Here is a 15,816-nt window from a genome sequence, read left to right as displayed (position 1 = left end):
TGGGAGAAACACGCACAAAAGAGCAAATGGGGCATAATCCCCTTAACATTATTTTCTTTTTCTTTACCATATCTGCCAAGTCAGCCGATCAATAAACAACAGCATAAATAGGGTGTGCGTGCCCGTGTATGTGCGCGTGCGCGAGACAGACAGAAAAAGAGAGAGGGAGAGCAAGGGAGAGGTTGAAAGGCAGAGACTGATTCCTTTAAAGTCTGCAAGCTCTCAGTTTTAATCTTTCATCGCGTTTTTCAGACGCATCTGAATGAGTCTTACTGCCACGTAAGACCTGTGGATGAATGATGACCACACTGCGTCAAAAAGAGGTCCGTGCGTAAATCTGGAGCACATTAACTACTTACGCTACTGTTTTGTCCGGACCAGTGCACCATCGCCTGGTTATGAGCCGTGTCCTCGGTGAGCGCAAATGTCGAACTTGTGAGGTGAAACTCCTCCTGGTCCGAAACCGAGGCATCCTCCCCGCCCTCGGGTCTGAATCCGGACCAAGTCTCTGTGCTCCTCGCACTACGTCTCCAACTGGTCACATTCCTGTCCTCGTTTTCCGTCACATCACCAATTTTATTTCCCCCATCGTCTGTGTTATTCTCGGTTACATTGCTGAGAAAGGGGGAGGACACGCTTGAAGACACTTCAGATTGGGAAAGTTTCTGGTTACTGCTTGGGGCGCCTTTATGCAGAGAACTTGAGATATTTCCCCCAAACCGTGGCTGTACTTTGGACGAACTTTCTTCGCTCGCGGTCAGTTCTGCATCGTAGTGCCTTTCGTTTCGGGGGGTGACCGACCCCTCGGTAAATCTAAGAAACTCTTCAGCTGTTGCCTCTCCAAAATTTGTCAAATCCAGCGCCGAGAGTTCCCGGGGAAATGCTGCGGAAATGAGCGGCAGCTGGCAAGACGGAATGCACCTTACCTCCGCTTTTGTTCCGCCCAGGATGGAAGTTAGGGTAAAGATCCAAATCCACTCAGAGAAAATGATAAAAAGGCAGTGACCGAGGCGCGTCTCCATTCTACGTTGATTCCTACTTAAAAACATATCATTTTTTTTAGTCTTGAGCGAGTGTCTGTCATCACCTGGTAAAGTGGTTGAATGTACTGTGAGGAGGTGCAGCAGCGCGCGGACAAGTGCTCCCAAGTACTGATGCAAACGATGCATCAGAGGAGGAGCTGGAGGCTGAATCCTGCACAAGAGGGGAGCGGGGCCGATACCCCGCATCATCATCTCAACCTGGATTAAAACAAAAAAAAAGAAGAAGAAGAAGGAAGGAACAACAAAATAATAAAAACAAGCATGGGGGTTGGGTGTAACTTAAGTTTATTCCTGATCAACAGTGTGACAGATAGTATGTCATTATAAAACATTTGATTTAATAATCATCTTATATCTTGGTAATTATGCACAGAATCAAAACAGCCTGAAAGGTGATGTATGGGGTCCCTGGGGGGGAAGTCTGGAAACATTAGTGGGTCTGCCACTGGCAGTCTTTGTGAGGAAATGTTACTGACAGGAGCTTTATGGAAGATACAATGAGGCTTTGCATTTTCCATTAGCAGGTCTGAGTAATCAATTAACAAGATTGCCTGTGTTCACTGTCAATTATGTCATGCAGGTAAAGTCCCGGCTGTGGCCTGCCTGCAAAATGGGCTGGAAATAGTTTCACTTAGGCTTTGCTCCTGTATTATCCATTCAATACACCCGAATGGAGAAAATGCATATTCCCCAAATTTTACCTGCTGTTTTCTGTGGCCCTTTCTTGGGGTTAATGGAGGCTTGAATAACAGAAAATAATGAGAAGAATTCAAAGCAGAGGTGAGTGAGTAATCAGTCTTGCTACAGCTCTGATCTCTGCTGTTGAGTATAAGTACAGAAGAGTGCGCAGGTGTCACGGCAATAATAACGATCCCATTATTGCCATGCAGTGCATACAGCAAAAATATATTGTTATATTTCTCTATACTTTGGGCTTTGTTCCAGTCAGCTAATGGTGGACCATTAGGAGAACTAGAGCCTCCAAACTCTGTGATTAGATTCTATTTCTGGGCAACATTTAGTCAATAGGATGAGGATGCTGTTGACTGGTGAGTGATGCCGAAGAGACTCCCTATATTGAGCTGCGTTCTCCCCATCGCTCTGAGCTGCGACGTGATCCTGTTCCACATACGGGTCAACTGCACAGAGACGTCTTTCATTGCCAGCCATTAGTGATGCAGTGAGCAAGAGCTGTCTCAATCTGTTTCAGTTAGCCCCCACCAGACAAGGGGAAACCAGTCTATAATGCAGATTGATGGCTGACTGAGAATTTCAATCACAGAGAACACTGGCTAAAAACCTCAACTTTCGACTGTAATGAAAACCTCAAGCAAAGTCCAACTGTTTCAATACAGAACACCTTTTTTAAAAATGGAAAAAACTGGTCTCTTTTTTCTCTAGGTACGAGTGTGTGTGTGAGTGACACACATGTGTGTTTCTGTGCTTGTTCTGCCTTTGTCGAGTTCACAGTAATAATGCAGTGATCATAATGCCTGACCTATCTGCATAGTTCAGATGTGGATAAGCAGTTCCTGCCTTTGTTTTGCTTGTAACGTCTCTGTGATAGATGATGCTAAAAAGTCATCCTCAGCATCACCACTTTAGCAGATTTATTACGTTTACTGATTACTTTGTCATATTATTCAAAAATGTTTTAATCAGAAAATAGTGAAAAGAGGCCATGATAATATCTTAGTCTAAGGTGACATTCTGAAATTACTTGCTTGATCTCAAAAAAATCTCCCAAACCCAGGGGTCATTTGATTTTAGCTCATATAAATGAAACAAGCAGTTGTGTCACAGGGAGAAAGTCATTTTCTGTGGATAAACCAGTAGCCAACTAATCCTTAAACCCTGAGCTGCAAGTCTTGTTTTCTTTACGCATTGTTGAAGCCACGGTAGGAGGCTGAAGTGTAAAAAAAAAAACTTGTAGATGTCTCAGAAAAAGAAAAACTGTGGTAAGTACAAGCCAACTTTGTGTGAAAGAGAGCAAAAATAAATTGTGCATTAAAAAAACAATATCCGCGGAGGATCTTTTAGACTTGTTCGCAGACTTTAAATTTCACTGCAAGGTGACAGATTTCGGGACTGATGTCGTATAGCACATTTGTGTGCACAACATGGCAGCTGAGTGGAATCATTGTCTTTCGACAGACAAGATTGCTGCTTTGCTGCCTGTCACACTGACTGAATACAAACTGCGTATGCTTCCTGAGCTCCTGCCTTTATGATGGGAACTTGTGAGCCGGCAATGTGAGAAGCACACAAAGGAAAGAGGTGACAGCTATCTATGTTGCTGGATTAGTCTGTGTTTTTAATTAAATAGAATTCAGCAGAAGAAGAAGAGAGCACTGTATAGGGCATCTCTGAAATTAGTCTTTTCCATGTTGACGTCTGGTTTACTTTCACAACTGTCCTTATTACTCCAGTCCTCATAATAGCTTTAAAAAGGGAGCAAAGACAGTCAGGACATTACTCATGCACAGAACATTGTCTAAAACCTTCTGCTCAAACTAAAAGGTAACATCTGCCTTCAGTGCTGCAAAGTGTTGGGTGGCAGCAACAGTATCTGTATATGGCAAAAGTCACACACGGTTGCCATAGAAAAATAACCTTTTTTTGCATACAGTAATTCAATGTACATAATGAAAATGTGATCATCTAAAAATAAAAGAGAAGGGGTGAAAAAAAGTGTAGCTGCTGTGCAGACGTGTTATGCAGCAACTCGTGCCTCGCTATAAGGTGTTGCGGTAGGAACAGCCGAGCTCAGTTCGATGACGGACACCTGAGACATCCACTTTAATTAATGCTGAACACACCTCGGGGGCACCAGGAAGAGAAAATCACCTTTTCAAATAATGATTTCAATTACAATATTGAGAGATAAGGTAAAACGCTGAAACAAACGCTGAAATGCTACAGGCTATGTACAATTGATAGCTCAAACCTTTCAGTGGATCGTTCAAATATATGATTTGATGTGTCTGCTTTGCTGTGAGTGAAGTGAAGCAGTGTGTAAAATGCTGTGAACGTGTAAGTAACAGAAACCTACCACATGCATACTTTGTGTACTGAAGTCTAGTTTCTGCTTATTTCAGGTAAGGTGGGTGCAGCTTTAATTAACTGACCTTCGGTTCTTGCATATGAGGTCTAATTTAAAACCATTAGTTATTCAGCACAAATTTAGTAATCAGTGAGCTGGATTTCCCTATTATCATACTTCTTCACCATTATGTTAATCTTCATTCTTCCTAATGTTTTGCTTAACCTTCAGTGGGCAGAATCTGCCTTATTGGAGCTCAGGACAACAACAGCAGCCTAATATTATCACAAAAGCATGATTAATCCACATCTGAAAGAGTTCATTCTTTTCACAGTTTGAGGAAATGCTAAGAAATAAAGGTTTTGAGCTACAGGGCATAGAGTTTTCCTCATTTTACTCCCGCCAGAGAGCCAGATGCATTGATGTTATTGCTTAACTACAGTGTGTTTGATCTGACCCCATTATTGGTCTCAGGAAATTTAGCTGAAAGCTACAGTTAGGACTAGGAGCAGAATAATTTAAATTACAAAAAGAATAACATCAACAATTATGTAGCTTGGACTACTTTTTCATAAGTGGTTTGGGTAGTAAAGGTATTTTTACAGTGTGAGACAAATGTACTGAGTAAATGTTTACCTGCTTTATCATTGCATTCATTTTTTGTTGGAGAATCATGCATTAATTTGAATATTTTAACATTACAGGTCCAAACTTGAAGTACTTAGAAGGACTTGAATAACCACAAAATTTAAAAAGACAACAGAACTGCTTCCAGCTGCTCCCTTATTCACAAGGGGTCACCGCAGCAGGTAGCTCCACATGTTTTTGATTTGACAGATTTTCACATCCGAAGGGATTTATGTTTCCTCCCATAGGAAACATGGGAGAATCTTTTGCTTGTTAGACGAATGTTAGGCGAATGTGTAAACCACTACACTATGGAGGCACTAAATATTAAAAGATAATGCAAGTGCTAATTAGCATTCAGAAACTGATCGAGGAGGATAGCAACTGTGCAATATTGAAGGCGTTCATTATTGACTGCATCATTTCTTGTACAGTGAAAATGTGTTTACATTCAGGTCTGCTAGTAAAAAAAACAATGTAATCAACAACACCTAGAGTTATTTCTGGATAAGATGTGCTTTAGACACGGACTCAGTAATTTGCTTCTGTGCTGACTGTCAGTGTAGTCTTTGAAATGTAAAGAATTTTTTACCGTAAGTGATCCATAGTGCACGTTTACTATTGCAGCCATGATGACAAAGGTGTCCTCCCCAGGTTATTTTGGAACAAAACCCAGCCAAAGATCACATTATGTACAAGCCTAATATCCCGTTTCAATAGAATATGCATCCATTTTCAGAAATGAAATATCTTTTAAATTATGTTTTTGCGGACCTGCCTGTTGGAGTTAAAGGAAATGTTAGCAATGAATGAGAGTTCTCTCTGCGTGAGTGTATAGCCTTTAACAAATGTCATCTTTATGTGGTACACTTCATAAAAAGGCAGGAAAAAGAGAGTTCGTTTTATGAAAAAGTTCATTTTACGATAGCAAATTCATGCATGTTTGCAGACAATGGCCCCATGGTTTTTTTCCTTCTGTCTTTTTTTTTGTCTTTTATAAAAATGGATTCCTTGGAAACTGCTGTCTAGGTGATTCAACCCACCATTAGATTAACAAATTTGATTCCTGGGGGATGACTTTAGGTGGTCTGAGGAACCAGAAAGTGGGAAAAGTAAAAAAAAAGCTGAACCTGTAGTTGAGGGCACGCTGGCTGTAAACATTAATATCTGAGAGAAATATTGAAATGTTGGCACAGCAGATCTGGAGTTCTCCTGATGTAGCTTGTAATTAAACTTTTAGAAGTATTTCATGTCCACTTCACTTTGTAGTGACAGATGTCACTACAAAGTGAAGTGAAGTGGAAAATCACTAGAAAGCATCACAGATCAAATAAGCCATGGATCACAAAGGGGATAGAAGATGCATGTAAAAAGAAAAATAATCTATATAAGAGATTCATAAAACAGAGGACAAAAGATGCTGAAATAAAGTACAAGTTATATAAAAATAGATTAGTAAATATTATAAGAACAAGTAAGAAAGAATATTACCACAAATTATTGGAGCAAAGTAGAAGTAACACACAAGAAACATGGAGGATATTAAACAGTCTAATCAAAAAGGGCTCAAAAAATAAGAATTATCCAGATTATTTTAAAAAAGATAAAGATATTGTGCTTGATAAAACTAAAGACATTGCAAATGAATTTAATGATTTCTTTGTAAATGTTGGCTTTAATTTAGCAAAAGAAATTCCAGAGTCAAGAAATAATAACGACCTAAATAAACATATTACTCAGAATGTGTCCTCCATGTTTATTGGTGCTGTAACTCATAGAGAAATAATTAACATTGTGAAGACATTTAAAAATAAAAAGTCCACTGACTGTTTTGGTATTGACATGATATTAGTTAAAAGTATTATAGAATATATAGTGCAACCTTTCGCATACATTTGTAATCTGTCCTTTCAAACTGGTGTGTTTCCCTCACAAATGAAAATAGCAAAAGTTATTCCAATCCATAAAAACGGAGAGAGATGTCAGTTTACCAATTATAGGCCAATATCACTACTCCCACAGTTCTCAAAAATTTTAGAAAAGTTATTTGTTAATAGACTTGATAAATATATTGAGAAGCATAATCTCCTAAGTGATAACCAATATGGCTTTAGAGTGAAAAAGTCCACTTCAATGGCAGTGATGGAACTTGTTGAAGGGATATCTAATGCAATAGATAATAAGGAATATACTGTTGGTGTTTTTATAGACTTAAAAAAGGCGTTTGATACAATTGATCATTCTATATTAATGAATAAACTAGAGAGATATGGCATAAGAGGGATAGCATACAAGTGGATGAAAAGTTACCTGGATGAAAGATATCAATATGTCGAATTCAATAATGTAAAATCTAAGCAGTTGAAGGTAACTTGTGGTGTTCCTCAGGGCTCTGTGCTGGGCCCTAAATTATTTATATTATATATAAATGACATATGTAGTGTTTCCAAACTGTTAAAATGTGTATTGTTTGCTGATGATACCACTCTGTACTGCTCAGGTAAAAACTTAGAACAGCTTCTGACTACAGCGGAAAAGGAGTTAAATATATTAAAAAACTGGTTTGATGTAAATAAGTTATCATTAAATATAAAGAAAACAAAATTGATTATTTTTGGCACTAGACAAGTGAAAAATGTATCTAAAATAAGGGTTAATGGAATTGAAATTGAAAGAGTGTACGAAAATAAATTTCTTGGAGTGATAATTGATGATAAGCTGAGTTGGAAGTCTCATATAAACCACGTGAAAACAAAAATGTCAAAAACCATTGCTATTCTCTATAAAACAAAGCATGTCCTGAACAAAAAATCATTATACACACTTTATTGTTCTCTGTTGCTTCCATATATGACTTACTGTCTGGAGATATGGGGTAATGCATATAAAACGAACACTCTTCATATTTTCAAGTTACAAAAAAGAGCTATAAGAATTATAAACCAATCAAACTATATAGAACCAACTAACATTTTGTTTATTAATCTGAATACCCTGAAATTTTATGATTTAGTTGAATATAAAATGGCACAGATAATGTATAAAGCACAAAATAACTTGCTTTGCCCCAGTACTCAGAAGCTGTTCAAAGTCAGAGAGAGTCAATATGACTTAAGGGGAACAGATTTCTTTAAGAAAAACAAGATGAGGACAAATATAAAGCAGAGATGTGTTTCTGTTAGAGGAGTTAACCTGTGGAATAGTTATGACAGTGATTTAAAAAGGTGTAGTTCATTTTCCTTGTTTAAAAACATGTTTAAAAATAGAGTATTAGAAAAATATATATATCAAGAATGAAAAGAACAAAAAGGAGAAAAAAAACAACAACCTCTTGATTCTTTACTTTGATGTAGTTACTTATCTAAGGTGGAAAGTTTTTTTTTCTTTGTTTTGTTTGTTTGTTTGTTTGTTTTGTTTGGTTTTTGCTTTGTTTTATTATTTTCTTCAAGCCCTGTGTACAGGAGCTGCATACAAAAAGATATTTTGTGAAAAGGGTTGGCGTAATAAGCAAATGCTTCAGCCAACACCTTTTGATTAGCCTTGTCTCATGCTTTCTTTCTTTATGGTAGATTTTTGTTCTGTTTTCACTGTTTTTTGTTTTTTTTTTCCTCACTGTTTTCACTGAGATTTGAATTTGAATGCTAATCAATAAAATCAAATCAAATCAAAATCAATCAGATGTCCAGGCGTCCTGGTGAGCATCCCCTCCTTAAAGCGATGTGTCTTTTTCTTTTTTTGTTGCTTAATTTAGACATCATCATGGTAATTTACAACTGGACAGAAGCTCTCAAGTAAGAGAATACCACATGATTTTTATACACCAACTAGATAAACATTTGAAACTGTTCTCAGAGAATGTTTAAGCTAAGCTTGATCGCTATTCTTTAGCTGGGTGAAGCAAACAATTTCAACACAGTGGGAGTCACGGTTTTGATCAGCTTTTCATCAGCCTCCAGCTGCAGAACCACAAACTGTGACACACACTTGTAATTATCAATTATATATGCTCGCATTCAAACTGTTTCCTAGGATTTGAATAGTCTGTCTATCTATCTATCTATCTATCTATCTATCTATCTATCTATCTATCTATCTATCTATCTATCTATCTATCTATCTATCTATCTATCTATCTATCTATCTATCTGCTTCTTGTATTATATATTTAATATACAAATGAATACACGCAGAAAAGATACGCTCTATTTTTGGAAATTGGCTCATGACAACAGGCCCTCTAAATCAAAGAAATACATCCACGGTTTGTCTATGACCTCTAGAATGGCACGTAAGCAGTTTGTTTCATCTGATACCTCTTTTGGCAAGACAATGTCATTTCACTTGACTTTCTTAGGAGGAGACAGCATGTCTCTCACTCTCTTTTTGCTTTTATACAAATAAACACATTAGCTATAACATGTTCAAGTATGGGATTCCTTAGGGGAAATTCCTCATCAGGGACATTTCCAGATTGTTTTAATAGGGTTATAATGAGAGGGACAAGAACAGGATGACATCAGTGTTTTATCAGAGAATTTAATAGGAAATAAGTGTAAAAAAAAAATGTAAATGATCTAAAATGATGTCAGGCTCACGTGTTGTGTTTTGTCCTATCAAAGATAGGATTAATACATGAAAAGAAATGCCGCACATGAGTTGCACATAACTAACACTGTTTTGGTTATTTGTTTTACAAAGTCGAATTTCTTTTCTTAAAAAAGCTTGTTTACTTGAGTTATAAATCTACTAGCAGTGCACAACTTGTATAACCCTATCTATCTAAAGTTAATATATTCACTATGTAGAATGGCACTTGATGTTGATGGCTTTTTAATGACTTCCTGGGTAGCTTGATCTATAATAATGTAATTTGTCTCATTTGTTAAAGTACAAAGTACAATATTTCCATTCATGCCTTGAGAAAACCTAAATATACTACATTACATCTATACTCTAGTAAACTACTCGAGTAAATCTATAGTTACATTCATTCTGCTCTGTGCTGTCAATGAGTGGTGTTGGGCACAGCAAAATTAACAGTACAGGGTGGGCCATTTATATGGATACACCGTAGTAACATGGGAATGGTTGGTGATATTAAAGTAATGTTTGTGGCACATTAGTATATGTGAGGGGGCAAACTCCTCAAGATGGGTGGTGACCATGGTGGCCATTTAGAAGTCGGCCATCTTGGATACAACTTTTGTTTTTTCAATAGGAAGAGGGCCATGTGACACATCAAACTTATAGGTAATGTCACAAGGAAAACAATGGTGTGCTTGGTTTCAACGTAACTTTATTCTTTCATGAGTTATTTACAAGTTTCTGACCACTTATAAAATGTGTTCAATGTGCTGCCCATTGTGTTGAATTGTCAATGCAACTCTCTTCCCCCACTCTTCACACACTGATAGCAACACCGCAGGAGAAATGCCAGCACAGGCATCCAGTATCCGTAGTTTCAGGTGCTGCACATCTCGTATCTTCACACCATAGACAATTGCCTTCAGATGACCCAAAGATAAAAGTCTAAGGGGGTCAGATCGGGAGACCTTGGGGGCCATTCAACTGGCCCACGATGACCAATCCACTTTCCAGGAAACTGTTCATCTAGGAATGCTCGGACCTGGCACCCATAATATGCTGGTGCACCATCTTGCTGGAAAAGCTCAGGGAACGTGCCAGCTTCAGTGCATAAACAGGGAAACACATCATCATGTAGCAATTTCAAATATCCAGTGGCCTTGAGGTTTCCATTGAAGAATGGACCCACTATCGTTGTACCCCATATACCACACCAAACCATCACTTTTGTTCCACCAGTCTTGGAGGGATCCATCCAATGTGGGTCAGTGTCAGACCAATAGCACTGGTTTTGTTTGTTAACTTCACCATTCACATAAAGGTTTGCCTCATCACTGAACAAAATCTTCTGCGTGAACTGAGGTTCCTGTTTCAATTTTTGTTTTGCCCATTCTGCAAATTCTGTGCACCAATCTGGGTCATCCTCGTTGAGATGCTGCAGTAGCTGGAGTTTGTAAGGGTGCCATTTGTGAGTAGCTAATATCCGCCAAAGGGATGTTCGACTAATGCCACTCTCCAGTGACATGAGTCCTACGCTGTGGGCTCTTGCTGAATGAAGCTAGGACAGCCACTGATGTTTCTTCATTAGTGACAGTTTTCTTGCATCCACATTTTGGCAAATCCAACACTGAACCAGTTTCACGAAACTTAGCAAGCAGTTTGCTAACTGTAGCATGGGAGATGAGTGGTCTTGTAGGGTGTCTTGCATTGAAATCTGCTGCAATGACCCGGTTACTGCATTCACCAGATATCAACACAATTTTGATCCGCTCCTCACGTGTTAACCTCTTCGACATGTCAATGGCTCTGAACAAAGAGAAACTTATGAAAGAATAAGGTTAAGTTGAAACGAAGCACACCATTGTTTATCTTGTGACATTACCAATAAGTTTGATGTGTCACATGGCCTTCTTCCTATTGGAAAAACAAAAGTTGTATCCAAGATGGCCGACTTCTAAATGGCCACCATGGTCACCACCCATCTTGAGGAGTTTGCCCCCTCACATATACTAATGTGCCACAAACAGGACTTTAATATCACCAACCATTCCCATGTTATTACGGTGTATCCATATAAATGGCCCACCCTGTACTTTAGTCCAGTGGAATTGGTGGGGCGCAATCAAATACTAGCTAGCAAGCTGGTTAACATGCTAAGCTACACAGCAGCAGGAACAGGCCTTCAGTAATTTCATGTCATCTCAAATTAGAACGTCTCTTGGCCCCAAGATAACATATCTGGGCGTAATTGTCATAAATGATCTGTATTTGTGTATAATATTAGGATTTTAGCTGTTTATATTGCTGACCTCTCGGCTACCCGTAGGCTCTTAGGTATCCTGAGACTCCACTTCAAGAATCCTTTTTTAGATGCATTGTTTGGTGCAGAGAGACACATAGCTGTTTAGTGCTGCTTCCAGTCTGTATGCTAAATTAAACTAACAGACTGCTGGCTGTTTCTCTTCAGTGGGGATTACACCACGTTTGGTAGCAGCTTAGCTTTGGAAGCAACATGCTGTTCTCATGTTTCACCTTGCAGAGCAGGTGTCTTCTGGTACCACCTTCTCCTGACATTAATTAACCATGGTGAGACACATAAGAGAAAATGAGAAGGTCATTTTTGATGTTTAGCATACAGATATAAACTTCAGGGCACACATTACTAGCTCCAGGTGCTAGCCAGTAACCACTAATGAGGTCATCTCAACCTTTTCTTACTAGTCTAAAGGCCATGGCAAACTTAAAAACACTGAACTTTGCACAATAATAAGGTAGCAAGGAGAGCGTAGGAACTCCCACACAGTGCATCAGTGATTCATAAAGTGAACATTTTCATCCTGCAAAAGACCCCTTATTTTCAGGAACGTCATTTTTGAGTCATACGAAGTAGCTGGAGAGAGACATTCTTCCAGACATCAATTATTAACCAAAGCTTATATCACAACCTCATAGATCAAAACGGAAAGCTTGTACAATACTAGAGGGCATCTCATATATTTAGTGCTGCCACAGAAACACAAACCTAAAACAAAAAGGTTAGGCGTTTGAAAATTTGACATGAGCTCACGAGTCTTTGTAATTTCCCTGACAGGTACATGATATGGCAGAGGAAGACTGTAGGGTATGTGAGTCTATCTTTGTACTTCTCTCTCAGAAGCTGAGGATTTTGCACCACCATAGAATAGGATTCCTGTAAAAAAAAAAAATGAATATTTTATGACATTGCTACCAGGCTATGATTTCTAGCATAAGAGAAGATTTGCATTCTAAACTGCCTGTTGTGCAAAAAAAAATCCTACCTTGGATATGTCTTAATGTACCTGGAAGTCCAAAAAACATGTGATGTGGTGTTTTCTGCTGTTTCCCCTGAGGTTAAAAACTACAAGGCAGGTAAAAACATTTACTCAAGGTTAAAAGCCCACAATTCCCGGTCTCATTAGAGTCATGCTTATTACTGGGAAGGCTAGATTTCAGCTCATGTCCTGTTTTATTATGCTGCTAGTAGTGATGATAAAGCTTTTTCCCTGCTTGCTTCTAATCATGACAAGACACCGTTAGCACAGCACTTTTTATTGCATATTTCCAGCAAACAAAAAAATCCTTTTCTAGCTGTTTTTTTTTTTTTTTCAAAGCACCAAGTGAGCTTATCAGATATTTCTAGAAGCTTCCCATTGGAAGTCTCAGAGTCAAGGTAGTGGTACTGCTCTGCTTCAGGCACTGTTGCGAAACAAAGACATTAGAGGTGAAATGAATAATGTAGAGTCATTTCTCCGTAAGAAGTCTGGACACTTGCCCCAAGGGGCGCTGCGTCATTCTCTGCCCCTGTAACCTATATTAGTTGGAGTCGGTTTTAAAAGCCCATCGGGGAGCAGAACTTTCCTATACAACAGGCTTGCAATGTTGAAACATATTATTCGTTTTTGTCCTTGCGCTCTGATTTATAAATGTGACACAGTGTTGTTTCAATGAATCATTTAAACTTTATTGTTAGAAATTTGTTATTTGAATTTTTTTAATAGATTTTGGTTGCTGTCCCAGTTATACAAAGTGCTCTGCAACAAAATCTGGGGAAGCAAGGCTCTGTGTATTCCTATGTGTTAGAAAGTCTAGACAAAAATAGCCTAGCTGTTTCTGCATTCCTTAGCCTACTCCATCCTGATCCAAAGAACCTGTCACTCTCCACCTTGTGACACAAACTAAATGGAACCACCTCAGGTACTGGATGCTGATTTGCATTTTGTATCAGGTTCCTTGGTCCAGTGCCAGCACAAGCAGAAAAAGCTCAGCTCGCCAGATATGGAGGCCCTGATTGAAACTGTAGGCAGAGTTGAGCCTCTCTCTGTATGCTCTCTATATAGAGAGCTCATTAGTTGGAGAGACCTGTGTGCATTGTTCCAAGTCTGCAGAGTCAGCTAGAGAGCCACTCATCACTCCACACAGTCCAGACTCCTGCACATCTGGTCTGGCAGCTTCAGGGTGACCTGCACGCACTCACGAAAATACACACATGCACACGTAAATGTTGGCATAAAAATAAGCACAAACATACAGCAGCGCACAAAGTACCCTGATACCCGAAAGCACATAATCTCCTGGCTGATCATGCATTCATTGTGGAGACGGGACTCTCAGGATGAAGCGCATTGAAATGCGAAAGATTACACACATTCTCCGCTCAGTCACACACACACACACACACACACACAGGACTCACACAAAAGCACTGTCCTGTTTTGCCTGTGATTTACTGGCCATTTTACACCTAGTTGAGGTGGCCACCTCCAGCGCTGACCCTGCACTGCAGCTCAGGGACACAGGTATAGCATTTTGCAGCACTTCCTCAAGAATTCCCCAAGCACAGAAGGCAGCTGAGCTGTCAATCTCCACTTATGAAGGTTTAATTTATCAGCTTGAAGGTCTAAAATGCACAGCTCCTTTCATATAACTCAGTCCCTTTACTCCAATTCCCAGTTCTCCAAGGTATAATGGAGTGGTCTGCACTGCAGCATAGTTTACCACGCTCCAACTGCATCGCTGTGTACTTACATCTAAAATCTTTTGGCATCAAAAATCTGTAGGAGGATGACAGTATGATAAAGGTGATGCTCATAAATGGCATCAGAAGAAAGAGTAAGTGAAATAAATTGATTCTATTGTGAACATGCCAGTGTGCATTCTGTTGACAGACTTTTTTTTATCTGACTACATCATTTCCAAGACTCAATGAAATCTGAGTGGAGGAAGAAGTTGACTGAAGGAAAAAAAACCAGTACAATATTACAAAGGGCCATATATCGATTCTCTGTATCAGCACAAAAGAAGTATACTTACTGGACTCAAGACCACTATTTCAAAAGACAAAATTAATCAATGGAGTTCATTGTAGCTTCTTTGAGATAATGGCACTCACAGAGACCTGTCATTTAAGATTAAAGGCACCAATAGAAATCGATACTTTTGAGTCTTTTTGTTTCCGATGCCACTGGTAAGATGCGATAGCGGATAGTGGCGCGCAGAGTAGCCAAGAGAGAACAATGAGTTCAGTTTCATGAGTCAGCCTCTGTAGGATACTGTCACGTTTCCCTCTATTTTCTTGGAAATTTGGGAAACATAAATGATGGGATACAGCAAAACGACAGGATATTGTGATCACAGCTTCATCTGCACAATGTGAGAACAACAAGTGTCTTTAGATAGCCAACAATATGTTAGCGTACGTATAGCCATCTCCACTTTACAACAATAAACAATAAAAAGTCATAAAATCTGCAAAGCTTATAAGTAATGCATTATAGAACAAACTAATGACAACTTATTAAAGGAGTTACAGTAGAATCTTGTCTCTTTCTCAATGCAGACATGGAGCCAAATCTTAATATCCCTCACTGCTACTTTACACAGGGAGGCCTAAGCCTTCTGTCTTAATGCTATCTGAGGTCACATATTTAAAGTTTTAAGTTTAATGCCAGTGATATAAAATGTTTGACATTTAAAAATAAGCCTCTTTGCTGAGAATCAGACGAGACTATTTCCATCTTTATATCTCTGTGTTAGCTAAAATTGAACTTCCAGCAATGATGTACCCATCTGCACCTCTAATGTTATAGCTTGAGTTTTAAATCCATGAAAAACCATCTTGTTTTTCAAGATTTTGCTTGTCTGCGTTTTCTGATAGGATTAGCCAAACCGTTGGCTTTACTGTACAGACAGATTCACACACTCTGAGACCAGCTAGTAACCCTGTTGTCAACTACAGATGTTTAGTGCAACGCGAGATTTTCTGAACAGTTGGCGAGTAGTTACCAGAGGTGAAATGGGTCACAAAGTTGGTACTGCACTGAAAACCTCCTGACTGCTTTGGTCACAAGCAGGTTGCAGGAGTCATCCGTTGTTTGCATGTAAGATGTCAACTTGCCTGCAAACACCCACTGAAACGTAAAAAGTGGAACTCAAACAAGAAACTGATACCGTTGGCCTTCAAAATAAAAGTTGCACATTTGCATTTGCCTGCTTTTTTTG

The 15,816-nt window shown here is 38.9% G+C and overlaps 1 protein-coding gene across 1 annotated transcript in view; it reads right to left on the bottom strand.

Annotated features, from left to right (window-relative positions):
• Positions 1 to 1,162, bottom strand: part of LOC146695377 (VPS10 domain-containing receptor SorCS1-like) — a 51,433-nt gene extending 50,271 nt beyond the window's left edge. Inside the window, exon 1 of the mRNA XM_085477487.1 lies at positions 360 to 1,162. Coding sequence (XP_085333613.1) covers positions 360 to 1,049 — 690 coding nt within the window. The 5' untranslated portion in view covers positions 1,050 to 1,162. The remainder of the gene's footprint in view (positions 1 to 359) is intronic.
• Positions 1,163 to 15,816: the final 14,654 nt, after the last annotated feature.

Source organism: Copadichromis virginalis, linkage group LG13 (genome assembly GCF_057382275.1).
Source record: "Copadichromis virginalis isolate Kocher_CV1m ecotype Utaka linkage group LG13, C_Virginalis_male_GT1.1, whole genome shotgun sequence".
Lineage (NCBI taxonomy): Eukaryota > Metazoa > Chordata > Actinopteri > Cichliformes > Cichlidae > Copadichromis > Copadichromis virginalis.
This window is presented reverse-complemented; position numbering and strand designations above follow the sequence as displayed.